The sequence below is a fragment of the Lepeophtheirus salmonis genome, chromosome 6, assembly GCF_016086655.4.
Source record: "Lepeophtheirus salmonis chromosome 6, UVic_Lsal_1.4, whole genome shotgun sequence".
NCBI lineage: Eukaryota > Metazoa > Arthropoda > Copepoda > Siphonostomatoida > Caligidae > Lepeophtheirus > Lepeophtheirus salmonis.
In genome coordinates, this window is record NC_052136.2 from 10,861,328 (window position 1) to 10,876,714 (window position 15,387).

The 15,387-nt window shown below is 29.1% G+C and overlaps 1 protein-coding gene across 1 annotated transcript in view; it reads right to left on the bottom strand.

The window, feature by feature from the left end:
• The window catches only part of LOC121120529 (uncharacterized), a 191,557-nt gene that overhangs the window by 2,755 nt on the left and 173,415 nt on the right, over nt 1–15,387 (bottom strand). The window contains exon 2 of the mRNA XM_071889292.1: nt 1,477–1,558. Within this exon, the coding sequence (XP_071745393.1) occupies nt 1,477–1,538 (62 nt within the window). The 5' untranslated portion in view covers nt 1,539–1,558. The remainder of the gene's footprint in view (nt 1–1,476; nt 1,559–15,387) is intronic.

Consider the following 15,387-nt stretch of genomic DNA (forward strand, 5'->3'; position numbering starts at 1 on the left):
TTGCTTGTTCATAGTAACTATTCGTTGAGCATCAATATACTACATTGTATGTATAGTTTCAAAATTTTGAAATAGTCACGATATCTATATCCAATTTTATTTTATTCATGCAAAAACAAAAAAGTATATATTTATATATCCATATATTCTACTATTTCAAATAAAGAAAAAAACTGTTTTCAGTAGGTTATTATTTATTATTAAATAGACTCAGTAGGGGACACGTATATAAAAGTACCTTATATTTATTCCTTAATATATATATAAATATTTTCTCTTTTAAATTTGTCATTTGGAATTTCCTTCAATAATCAAATTGGTCGTAAACAACGGCACTTCTCATTAAAATATAGAATAGAATATTTGAAAGTTGTGCATATTGCTTCTTAAGCCCACATTTCTTGTATGAGTAAAAATAGAATCATATGAATTATAAAATCTAGGGCAATCTGCAAACATAATAAATTTTCAAATCAATGATGAATCACTGACCACTCTTTGAAAGAGACTACTGACCTATATTTGTGTAAAAAAAGGGAAATTTCCACAACGTCAAGTGTACCTTCCTATAGTTGCTACTATTTATGTATATACATATTAACGTCATAAAACGGGAATGACTGTTAGATTTTACTATATATAAAAAGGAGTAAAACTATTTGTGTTGTAGAGCTATTTGATACAACAATACTAGTTATTATGTTTTATATGATTTAAAATATCTTCATCAATCTTTCCAAGAAACATTTTATTATCTTACAAAATACTGGCTACATAAAAACATGGTAGTACATTTAGAGATGCAAAAATTATTAAAATCCTCTCGAGCATAATTGGAAAAAGTATTTATTTGTAACTCAAAGAGATTAATCTTATAGTAATTGTCCATACCTTTGTGAAAATCCACACATAGTAGTGACAAAGAGCACTATAGTTCATATTGTAATCTGTATTATTCGCTAAAGTTTACACTTATAAAGATTTGGACAATTTTCACATATTCATGTATACTCAGTGATTTATAGAGTTGCAACTTTAATTGAGGAGAGTGAGCACACCAAAAAATTATATCGGGCACCTTTACTTCATTTAATGAGCTGTTTGTTATTGATAGAACGGATAAACATATTTTTACCAAGAGTTTTTTAAAATTTGATTTTATTCAACTCAACTTTTCTCCACAAAATCGCAACCCAAATGTTTCAAATTGATTATATATATATTAAATATAAATTGCAAGTAGTATTTTTAAATGTTTTTTAATCCAGTTTTAATCAAATTTTATTCATTTGATTCTTAAAAACGAACATTTAAAAATATATTTTATAAAATTTTTCATATTTTTCTTAGTAAATTATCGATATTAATCGGTTACGAGATGCATTTAACATACTTGAATAAAGGGAGAATTATCTATATATATATATGAGAAAATATTCAATAACTTATTGATATTAATTTTTTTTAAAGACATACCCATCAATCTCATTGGCACAGAGAACAAGGCAAGTGATGAAAAGTGGTACGTATTGAATCATAGTAGGTTTGGATAAAGGCTCTAAAAATAAATATTCACAAAATAATACAATAAAACTGATAGAATTGATAAAATATACTCACGTTACAATGGAAAAAAATATAACAAATTTAAATATATGTAAAATATTCCCACCACTTCACAAATGAATTTCTGAACTGAGTACAATTTATGTTTTCAAGCTATTAAAAAGACTTTTTTTTTAAAGTGTGTGTTTCTTTTGGTTCACCTGTTGAATAGATGTAGGTCTTAGCATTTTCTTTTTAGAAATTTCTTTTTTTTTTTAAATGTACGTATTATTAATTCAATGTTTTTTATCTAACCCGATACATACTTTGGTTGTTCAACTTGCACGCCCGATGGCAGGAAAAAATTAGAAATTTTTTAATACACCGTGATTTCTCTCTCTTTATATATAGAATATATATATATATATATATGTACATGAAACCTAAAAAGGTATGAGTAAAATACTTGATGTATGTATACATATGTGTTGAGTTCAAAGCTTGGTTCATCTTAAACTCTTTGTTGAGGTGTAAATGTTAAATTATACGCAAAACATGAGAAATCTAAAAAAATACAAGAAATAGAACACTTTCATTTTCTTTATTCTAGTCTTTAATTCTGAAAAGCATAATTTACTGTTGATATCATCTCGTAATGATATCATGATTAGTAGTAACATTATTAAAAATTTTAAAAAAATTACACGCACTTTCATGTTTTGCTTCTTCAAAGAAAAGAAAATGCGTCATAAAAGTTCTTTAAAATTAAGTTATTTACCAATACAAATATTAATTGGGAAAAAACGTTTTCACTTACTTATAAAATTGTATCATAAGCCCAAATAAATCACCTTGAGGATCTTATAGATTTATTAAATAAAATGAACAAGTTTTCTAATAAATATTGAGGAAACTTTTTCCAATGTCTTGAAATATAAATAACTGAATTACTTTTTTTCTATTCTGCTACTAATTCCTTATTATAAACAACTTTGAGTGGTTGATAATTTTATTTATCTTAATATACAAGGTTTTTATTTCTATAGAATGAATTGTTGAAGACTTTAAAATGACCAACGTCTATAGTGTTAAAGTACCATAAAACATTTTTACTAGGTACAACATGGTGCTACAGAAAAACAGTGATATTTGAACTAAATACAAGTAAAATTATCTGAAAGTATATATGTAATGGCTAGTTTTTAAACACTTGATTTTATTTTGGATCGTTTGGCTTTGACAAAAATTTGCCGATCCTTACAATTATAATAGTTAATTTCTTAGTTTCATTATGTTCACAATAATGCAAAATATTCTAAGAATATGTATATTTTTTAATACATATTTGGTCTAATATAAAATAATAAAACTGAAGTTTAAGAGATTAATTTAGATAGATAGTTAATGTTTAAGTCCTTTTATTTGCCTCTTCCATTTTGATATTCAAATACACGTTATCGATTCAAGGTTTATATAATAAGGTCTGGGCTATGGAGAAGATAATGAAATAATAATGACATCATTAAAATAATAAGTTGGGATTATATATTTTGAATGAAATTGTCCGGAATATTGGTGAGGAATGTATTTAACAAAATACTATTACAGCAAAATATACACATATAAATAAATTTTTATACGAATAAAACGAAAAATATTTATTTTATCTTTCCAACTTTCTACCCTAATGTCGTCATTATATAGTCACACAACTAGGAATTACTGTATTATTTTCTTCTGCTTTTACATTATTAAATAGTAGTTTCTTTAATCTGAATTAAAAAAAAGTTTATATTCGTATAAATTTAATTGTGTATGTCTCCAAAAATATCGACATCAACAACAACTACATTAAAACGCTATATTATAGCTTATGAAGTGTGTTACATTTCTATAAATATACTTTTGTAACAAGGATCCCTTCATTTTCTTTCCCCTTTGAAATAAATGAACAAAAGGTACCACCTATGACTGTCTACACTACAGACACGTTGCCTGGCTGAAAAGAAAATATTCTTCTAACTGTATTTTTTATTTATTTTGGAATATTACGACGTCTTCTTCTATTTCCTTTTCTTTTGAGGTAGACCTTATAAGGGGTAACTGTCTTATAACGACAACAATAAAAGAGACACAGGAACCTTGTTTAAAAAAAAAATATATATGATGTCTAAAAATAAAGAAATTTTGATTGAAATAACTTAGTTAGAAATGAAAATAGCGTTTTAAAACCAATATTATTTATATGACTAATTTACTAATACAACGTCAGCGATTAAATCTCTAAAATATGCTTCTATGAATGACCAATTGATGTAAATCCTTTTTTAAAGTAGATGTAAATCTCTTTTTGTTCTTCATTTACACGAACGTTTTAAGTCATATATCATATAATTAACTTTTAAATAAAAAAATTGGCTAAAATCTATCACTCAGTATTTTTCAAGCACCAATCTTTCTTTAAAATCTTTGTCAATATTTGTTCATCAATGGAAGACTATGTATGTGATGAGCTAACACAAAAAAAATTTGGAACAAATATCATACAAATCAGACATGTCCCATGGATTTTTTTACAACATCCGTCCATTATAAGCATTTCAATCCCATTTCAAGAATGAATCTTGTTACTTAAGAAGGTTAACTATTGTTTATAACCTTCATTTGATTTATGTGACTTAATTTAGCCTAAACATGACCCTTGAAATAAGTAATATCTATCAATTCATATTTAATTTACGATGAAAATGATCTTTTGCTACTTTGAGGGAAAATTTAGTGTCGTTAAAGGCTTAATCAGAACCTTCTTTTTTTTTATCATTTTTTTTTGAAAGATGCTAGTAATTTGTCAGAAACACGTATGAAATTCAGACTCAATTTAAAAAAAAGTCATTCTAAATTGTTTTTGTGTTGACAACCCAAATATATCAGATTGAAAAGATTTATGTTTATGCAAAAACATGCTCTTTTGTTTTATTATGAATATATACAATCAACATTTATTGAATGCAGATGTAAGAAGGGTCAAAAGCACAGGAAGGTTCAAATATTTAAAAATAATCAGTAAAGCTATTACTGCGCATTATAACCTATAACTATTCAATAAAAATTAATTAATAATTTGCTATTTTTCCACCTTCAAAACGGATAAGACTGATATATATTGTTTAAGATTAAAATATGTACAATAAGCTCAGCACATATATTTGTCAGAGTTAAATGTAAAAATGAATTTAAAGAGATTGATTGAGATTTATACGCTAAACATAAATGAAGAATCCAAAACTGTTATGATTTATGTCTTCATGTCATTGAAATGATCAATTGATTTTAAAATTGGATAATCGATCATTAACATTTTTTCCATATTGTTTAGATAGATTTGCGCCGAATAGGAATTATTTGACATTTGAGAAATAAAACCAATCTATTTGATCGCAGAAAAGTGAATATGAATAAACAATAATATTTCAAAAAGAGAGAATAAGTATAGTGGCAAAACCTGCTACATTGAAACAAATTCAAATGGGGAAGGAGGATTAAATATATGATTCAGCACTTGTTTCTGGAGATACTTCGTATGACAAACTTAAGTCAGGATAGTAATGTATATGTTACGGGCAATGTAGAAAAAGACATTTTACAAAATGCCTGTTAGAACAAGCAAAATGCCAATCAGTGGTACAATGCACAAAATGCCCGGGCAACCTATAAAATGTCTAATAGAGTGGGCAATCGTCATTTTAACTTCATTTACATTGTCAGGTAAATTGATTATGGGTAATGTGATCATTAAACAATTTATTGCTAAGTAATTTGACATTAAGATGTGATAATCATATAATTTCTATGAAAGCAACTAGATAATCTCGCTTAAATAATTAAACTTAATATTGTATTCCTACAATCAAACTATTATATATTAAGAAATTGTCATGAGAGGCTCAATTGTATTTTGCAAAATATAGTTACCTCGACAAACAAGATGTGCAGGCAGACAGGTGGTCTTTAAGGGGGATCAAAACCTATCACCACCACTATCCTGAGTATCAAGATCCCTTCTTGTATATTATAACACAGCCCGGCCCACGTAACACAATTGAACCGCTTGCCCACAGGGGGATCAAAACCTATCGTCGGTACTATCCTAAGTACCAAAGACCCCTTCTAATATCTTTCCACGGTCGATACTCAGAACTTGGAGTTTGGCCTACTATCCTATCTCTGTCTCCTTAAACTGCAATCAGGAAAGTTTCATAACCCTATTAGCTAATTCTCCTGGCTTGTGATTCGCTCCTCTCTGTTTCACTTGGCCGTCCTAAGCAAATTGTCCATGGGGGCACTTTAGATATATCCAATCAGTTTTATTTCCCACATGGCAACGCTGAAAGGTTTAAATTATCCAACTTGTCCCTGTTTTTTTTCCTCCTCAACTCTGTAGTTGTTCAGAAAATCTAAGATATCTAGTAATAGAAACGTCGATTGGATAGTTCATTTCTTGCTCATTATATGATGCTCTTAAGTGAAAGGTAATCAAAAATTTCGATGGACCATAATAAATTTCATGCCTTGAAATATTTATAATTGATACTTTACAACTGTTCTTCCATGAATAGAAATAAAATGAGATCTTGCAAATAGGAGACCATTTTCAATATCTGCGATTCATATATTAGCAGGACTACTATATAAAAGAGATATTGAACCTTATTTTATTCGATAGATGCAACGTTATCCACTTCAACAAACTGTTAGTCCAAACTTTCCGTTCGAAAAGAGGATAAAGTGCATAAATATTAATCTATATATATTTCAATATCTATTAAAAAATTGTAAATCTCCATGGTGAATATTAATTTTGAGGAACACACACACAAACAAAAATAATTAAATATTACAAATATTCTTCTCGGAAAAGTACTTGAGTAGTTGCTATACCACTCCTTCGATCAGGTTGATGTCTTGATAAATAAGAAGGACAGTATAGCTCAGTGAAAAATGTGCCCGGGATAAGTTATAATTCTGAAATCAATGTGCGTAAGTTCAATACTCATTTGCTCCTAGAGAGGGAGTTATACCTCGTCTTTACTTCTTTAATTATGTAGACAGTAGAGAATAAATTGTTAATAAATTTTTATCATAGAAAATATATTCTAAGTATATTTAATTAGACAGTTCCTACTCACCTTACAATACTTTTTTTTAGTTTTTGTCGCAGGGATAGACAATTGACCATTAAAAATATTTATAGAAATTAATAGAGTACTTTCCCAAATATAATGACTACAGGAAGTATTTACATATAATGTAAATAAAACGTATAAGACAAACAAGATATTACAAGGATATTGAAGTCTTTGGAATAGATAAGCACTCCAATCAAGTAATGGAGGATTAATTGTGATTCAATTTCAAATTCACAATATTTATAATAGTTACTACGTATTTAAACACTTCTCAAACTATTAAGAATACATTATTTAATTCAAATTTTATGTGAATTACTCAACTCTCTTAAGAAGCTATGTATAATAAGAATATTTAATTATAAGAAAACTGAATTAATCTCTCAGATAAAAAAATTATCTTCCTTTATCAAATATTTATAATTTAACATGGGTTTTATCCAACTTTGTGTAATATTTTCCTACAATATATAGTACATAAATGAAAGCAAAGTATTCAGATCAAATTAATCTGCTTATAAAGAAAGTAGACGGGAATGATGATTTAATCTTATATATACGTATAAGTACATACTATCATTGTCTTATATTTTTTCCCAAATATAAAGATAAGGGATTAACTCTTTGAGTAAAAAAAACCCTTCCTTTCATCAATGGTAATGAATGCGTTTGTGATTTTAAAATACACATAATACCTTCTACAGATGCTTAGTGTCATGTTATATTACAGTTACGGATATTGTACAAATAGAAGAATTTTGTCTTCTTCCTCTGAAAAATATCATTAATTTGGATAAATAAGAGAAAAATAGGCTTATCTACTTATGTTATACTCCAAGGAATTTGTTTAAGTGATGTAAAATCAAATTATCCGAGGTATGATATCATTTATTCAATAAAAACTATATTCATTTTAGAAATACGTTGTGTTTATTTACATGATAGGAAACATCAAAATTGGATCTCTACATGGTAAATTACAGAAAAGAAACAGTTCTTAAAAACTGTAAAAAAAACTTTATGTACCTTTATGATCTACATACTAAAAATCAATTTGATTCTATATATATATATTTTTTTAAATAGTAAATTCAATTACTTTTACTGTTGAAAAGAGGTTATTTTAAGTATGTTCTAAGCTTAATTTATAAAATCTTTCGTACATTTTTGTTCTTCATTCGTTTTGTTTTCTCTGTGAGCTACGAGGTTTTGGTAGATATTTAAAAAAAGATAGTCGAATAGTTTTTGTTACCGAAGTCTTTTGCAGAAAATCTTAAGCATCTATTTCAAATGTGCATTAATTTATGACAAAGGTTGGGTGATCGTGCTTTAAAATAATAATACTATTGGCACTTGAAAATTTAGGGAATATTTTAAAGATGACTGACTGTTTTGTTCCTTAAGTGATTATTTGATTTGTTAGTGTTGAGTAATTCACATTAGAAGCTTATCTTGATAAAAATGAACTGTCATATAACACTTCACAAACTTTAAAGGAAACAATGGCATAGTGTTTTAAGTAATAATTATCATTTTATTTGTCAAAATTTTGCCTATAATTATTTTTTTAAAGAATCATATAATCTCTGCTTTAAATTGATGTAAATTTGAAATGGATACTAAAAAGTTTCTGTAAAAGATTTATCAAAAAAAAAAATTTTTTAAAAATGTTGACCAAAAATCAATGGCTCACAAAGAAATAATAATTAAAATATTTTGATAGTTTATAAACAATAAGTGAGAGAATATATGTCAATTTTGTTTCGCTGTTTCAAAATTAATTCAGCCCCTTTTTGTCTTATTAATACAAAAAAATTCAACAACGTTCCTCCCATGTTCGACGATGTCAACAACATACTGTATGATTCCCAAGTTTCCACAAAGTCGGGATATTCGGTTCCGATAAGAATAACTTCGGGAAGTAATCTACACCCTTCAATGTCTTGGTAATACGAGCACGAGAGAAATTAAGACTTTGTATCCTTGTCTCTAAAGGTAAGTATAATTTTTATTTCTTAAAACTAATATCTGTAAATAATGGAAATGACTCAACCCTTACTCAGGATAAGTTCACCGAATATGACGTTGCTGAAATAGTTGTCTTCAATCATTTTTATCAATTCTAAAGTTTCGAACTAATGATTATTTACAATATAAAAAAAAAGAGTATATCAATAGATACCCCGGGATTAGATAAACCCTTAAAAATAAACTCTTCCAGAAATTTTATGAAGGCTTTCAATTTCTGAAAAAAGATCAGGAAGTGAACTAGTAGAAGTCTCAAGCCCTACAGAAGAGGTGTCCACTATCATCTATGTTCGATCCGGAAAAAAACTAAGTTCAGAACACATCCTCTTTTTAAAATCTCAATCGCGAACTTGGTTCCTGTAATCTATTACTGGAAGTAAAAGTCACAGTGTCCAATTTTTCAACCCTCTGTCCGATCAGGAAAGGTATGATCAAGTTTGTTTTTGAGAAGTCAATATTCAAAATGCGTTAGCCACAGACATACACTTTCTAGGTGCCAACATGAAAACGTATCGATAAAAGAATAGTACGAGGCCCTACTCTTGGGGATGAACAAGACAACAGAAGAAAAAACCCTGATGTACAAAGAGGTCTACATCTGGCAACTGTGGAAGAATATCCAACATTGGTCATTATAAGGGGGAACCCCTCAAGTGGGAGACACAGACAAAGACCTACAACCAGAAATTGCAAAAGACGATGTGCAATCTGATAGTGAAGAATACAACTTAATAACAGCTTTTATTGCAAAATCCCCTTCTCTGCAGACAACGAATAAGAATGTATTTTTATTGTTGTAGACTCACAAACCGTAACTGAAAATTCAAGCAGCTGTAAAGGAATAAGGCTTCCCGTCTCAGTTAGTGACTCTTACACCACTGGTGCAACATCATCGCCATATTCAAATAAAACAGCAAATAACTTTTCCCAACCAATGAAGAACGCCAATTCAGCGATGCAAACAGGACTCCCTTAACCTCTTAAATGACAAAATATCCACAAACAGAATATCAAAACCTCCCGGGCTGTAGAAAAAAATGCAATGGATATCCACATGTCAGCTTTACTAAAGGAGATGCCTCTACCTAACAAGAGAGCATCCTTCCGGAGGGATCCTCCTTGTTGTAAAAAACAACAATAATGAACACAAAGCTTTTATCATCAGATGATGGAGAAATCTGGGATTAGAACAACTGTCTTCCTATTTTATGGGCCAAAAAAAGGAGAGAGTAGATTTTTTCCGATGTTATGTCACAAGCCAAAACGAATCTGGAAATTATAATAGTCATGGGGGATCTCATAAGAGATGTAAAGGGATATGATGGATTGAGGAATCTGAAGAACTGAGATAATATAGAAGAAAATATAATCTAATGTACCTCAGTCTTCAGAGGGGGCGAATCAAATCCAAGGTTCACTTTTACTAGCTTTACAAATAATAAGAAATAGTTAGGAATAGATTAGATTACATCCTTGTCTCATCCATAATAACAGAAAAACTTAACGAATTTACTACTATACCATATCTAGGACCATTCACCTATTTACGCATCTATAGCTCTAGAAGGAACAAATCTTTCTAGAAATTGAATGTGTCACTTTTAGATTCTATAAGTAAAAGAAGATAAGAAAAGTTGATATCAGATTTTTACGATAGCCTAAGCTTTGGAATCTACTCACCAAGCTTCATGTTGGCAAATATTGAAAAAGATAGTAAGGGAATCTTAATTCCCAACGAGTGGATAGAGCAAAGGAAAAAAAAGCATTTAGAGAAAGTTTAGAAGGATTACAACACTTGAATAAGTAATTTTTTGACATTTATAAATCACTCGAAGAGTTTGTTGATTACAAAAATATGGGTGAACTAATAAGAAGTAAATCCAAACTTGCAGATCAAAAAAATTCATAAAGCTTGAAAAGAGCTGACTTGCTAAAAAAATGCCGTATAGATATGTATCAGATGATCCGAATGACATAAAAAACGAAGCAACTAGAAACTTCAAGGAAAAATATAGGTGCAAAGAGTATAATGTAGAGAAAATTTGCCGTATGTTTTAAAAAAACTCTAGTTGGAAATAAATAAAGAGAAAGACAAAAGTTGTTACATCGTTGATTTCTAATATTAGACAAAATATTTCCAAGTTTTGACTTAGTAGAAGAAGCAAAACTAATGGAGATCTGGATCACTTAAAATATTACTTCCTCGTTCAAACACATGAAACTACGAGTTAGTATGTTCCCAGTATTAAAGTGTATTTATTAATCATAATTGGAGCGTAACAGGGCGCAGTCGCACAGCAATTAAGAAGTTTCAAGCAAACAAACTTGAGAAAATTAAATACGAATAAGGATAAGCAAGCAAGAATGAATTAAAAAATGGAAAATTAATAACTTATGGAGCAGATTCAATAGCTGAAAAATAATTTAGAAGTAAAAAATCAAGAATATCCATAGAGCATAATGAAAATGATAAGGGAAGAACAAAAACAAGCTCGAGATGATAACCAACAAGTCATGGACAAAATGTTTAAAAAATTCATTGATCATAAGGGAAGTAAAGATGATGAGAAAGTCACAGAGGGAAGGCCATCAGTAAGGGTTATAGAAGTAAAAATTCACATAACCTCAAATCATAAAAAATATGGAATTGAAAGAATTTATAAATTAGAGAGCACTTTCGAACAATTATATAATGAAAATAGGGATAAATGACCAGAAAGAAGTTAAGAAAAAAACAATTATTAAATTATGTATCTAGTCTGGAGATGTTGAACAAAATCAATCAAACCATGGAAATCAACATTGTAAAAGGAAAATTCTATAAAAGAAATTATGGTACTTATAGAAAATTACCTAAGAAAAAAACAAATATGGCATTAGAACCAATAAAATTAGTAAAACAAAAACAAAAGGAGGATGAAAAATTTGACTTCTTCTTCACTTCATTATGTGTTCGAGCAAAAAACGCTGAGATACAAAGATTTTTCTCTAAATCACGCAAGTTATCCCTCACAGAAGTAATTTTTATCTGCCTTAATGAAGAGAAGGGAAAAGTACATGAAGAGGCATTGGCTAGAAAATCATTATAATTAATATAAATTATAAAGCAAGAAATTGTTAAACAGATAAGAAGTCAAAAATGTCCTCGTTACGGAGGTAACAATCACGGAAAGGGAAGAAAATGTCACGCAAATGGAAATAAGTGTACTCGATTTAGAAGAATAGGACATTATCCAAAAATTTACAAGTCCAGAATAAACGGGATATTGGAACTGGAGGAAAAATCAAGAGAAATGACGTGTTTTATAACTCCTTGGGGTAGATATTTTTTTATTAGAGCTCCGATGGGATTCATAACAACGAGGGATGCATATTGTCTTAGTGGACATGAGGTTTTGGCAATTATCTATTAATTAATTTTATTTTTTTCGACTAGTGGCGATAAACAAGCCCTAAAAATATATAAAAAAAAATCATTATTAATAAAAGTGAAGTCAGACACTAACAAAGTTGTAGAGATGTAGCGAAAACAAAATAACATTGAATCCATTTAAATTCGTATTTGCACCACCTAAATTAAATCATTGTGGTTATATTTTATCCAAGAAGCGGATCCAATTAAATTGAATGCTATTAATGTTTTTGCAGAGCCATCATCTATAAATAAATTGAGAAATTTTTTGGGTTCAATTGGGACAATTCTCACCAAGAAATAGTGAAATTGTAGGTCCACTGAGAGATCTTTTATTGTCAAAAGTAGAGTATGTGTGTACCAAAAATCATTCATTATCAATGAAAGAAATTAAAGAAGTTTTAACTTCCCCACAAACATTAGCACCGTTCGAAACCATACTTGAAACTGATGCATCGAGAATAAATGGATTGAGACATGTGTTATGTCTGAAACACAAGAAATAATAGAAATTTATACAGTGTGGCGCTCCTGATTTTTATCAAGTGCTGAAACAAGATACTCTATGATATAATTAGAATGTTTGGCTGTATTGTGGGCTATAAGGAAATGTTACATATATCTAGCAGACTCACTTACATTTGTTGTAATTACAGATCATAAACCACTTCCTTCTATTCTTAATAATTGCACAATAGATAAGCTAGATTATGCTTCAGTAATTAGATTTAAATTGAAAATATCAATATATCAATTGGAAACCAAATGGATGATGTACCAGATGTATTATCGATATCACCGGTATCTCATCCCGAGGAAGATGAAGAGTTGGATAGTGATCTTGAATATCACAGAGGACAAGTTATTAGAGTTGCTGTTATTAGAGATACTCATTTTGAAAATCAAAAAAGATTCGTTCATCCATTAATAGAAGATATTAGAAACGAGGCAATGAAAGATCAAACACATGTAAATATTTAGTCAATGCAGTTGAAAACAATTGTATAAACGATTCAGTACAACCATTTTCAAAGATATTAAATGATTGAAGTACTGAAAAAGGTCTTGTTTCATATGGTAATAGGCCGGTAGTTTGAAAAAAGAGACAAGTTCAAGTTCTTCGGGGATTGGAGAGTTCACATCAAGGTATAAATAAGACAAAAAAAGAGTTAGGCAGACGATTTCTTGGCTTGGAATGAAATGAGATATTGAAGAAATGATTAAAACATTTAGAAAATATACAGACAGATTACCTAGTTTACCAAAAGAAACGATGATGATGAACTCGATACCAATGAGGCCATTTGTGAGCACGTCTACAGATTTGTTTGAGTGCGGAGGAAAAAATTACTTGGAATTTAGAGATCGTCTTTCAGAATATCCTTATGTAGAAGAATTCAAAAGAGTTCCATCTTTAGGAGAAGTAATAATGCCATTAAGAAAAATATATTCTGTAATCTGAAGTCCAGGTAAGATAAAATTAGCTCAATTCACTTTGTCTAGTTCCAGGGAATTTTAGACATTTTTGAAGATGTAGAGAGTAACATAAGCACCATCTTCACCACATTTTCCTCAAATTAATGAACATGCTGGGAGTTTGTTTAAATAATTTTTAATCTATTAGTGAAAACAGATTGAAAATATAGATTTGATGAATTCTTACATTAAGGAGAATGGAGGAGCAAAGAGAGAAGGAGAAAATCTGTTATTACAATAATAAAAAAAGATTTACAGAGTTGAAAATAGAAATGGATTGATAGTGCAAAATTACACAAATAATCGATGGTCTGATGGCTGACGGATTATTGGAAAGGAAAAACATAGAAAATACTAAGTACGATTAAATACAGGAAGTATGGCGTAATGAACGTTTTTTGTGTCTGAAGAAAGGGGAAGAAATTGACTGTGTGGAAGACAATGGTGATACACATGAAATCGGAGTCAGAAGGTCAAAAATAATTCGAGTAAAATTGAACTGGGGAGGGAGATGATTTGATATATAAGTATCAACGTGTAAATAGGAAGTTTGTGTAAATATGTATTCATACACAGAATAAAGAGTTTGTATATTTTAAGTGTTTAAAGTGTATTTATTGATAATAATTGAAACGTAACACATTTTATTAATAATTAGCAGGAGTACCTGGCATTGCTCGTACTTACTTTATAAACCATATAAAAAAATTTCAACGCATTTGTTATACACATTCATCGTGTTGTAGATAAATAATAAAAAAATCAAATTATATATATGTATGAATTATTATCCCCACGCTTAACTTTAGGAATGTATTTCTTAATAATATTTATTTTACAGTAAGTTCCATAAATATTTAATATAGATTGTAATAAAAGTAAAGCCATATGAACTGTATTATTTTTCATAAATTGTCTTGTTGTTTCGTTACTTAATACTTATATCCTTGGCAAATATAAAGCAGTGCTTACATGAATGTTGCACTTGACAATTTCCATTATTTTTCCACATGTTCAAGAATTGTCCTTCCAGAGTGTTCAAAATTACCAGAACCAAATTAACGAACCAAATAAGGCGTCATAGGCTGTTACACTGTCAGGCCCATTAACACTATCCACATTTTGAGCCACTCGCTTTGCATTCTCGACTTTATTGGAAAAAAAAAAACTCTATTTCCTCTTTAAAGCGCACTAAAATAATATTTAGTCAAACAATCATAAAACTGTTATTAAAATTCAACTTCACAGGAAATTGAAGCATCTATGAATTAATTGATGTTTCTGAAGACTACAGGTATCCATCGTAAAAAGTATGTTTTTCTTATGATTTTGCACTCTGATGATTAAGGAATACAACGATAACAACAAAATTATAATATTGTAGCTATATTTTGAAAAGAATTTTTTTTTACAAAATGACATTTCGCCGAAGAACCATTCGCCAAACATTCATTTAGTCAAAGGACAACATGCTGAATGTACATATTGCCGAACAGAAATTTCGCCGAAGGAATATTTGGGACTTTTGGCCAAAAAATTATTCTTAATATATTGATAGTAATATATACGATTGTACATTTGAAATTAACTTAAAAATGTTTGAATATACAAATTAATGCTGAAGATTTTACGTTTCAGGAGTAAGCTGAAAAGTATCAGGGATAAAATGAAGATTCAATTGAATAAAATCATTTTATAATGTCCCAATTGACTATGGAAGGGTTAAAAAAAGCATTATTT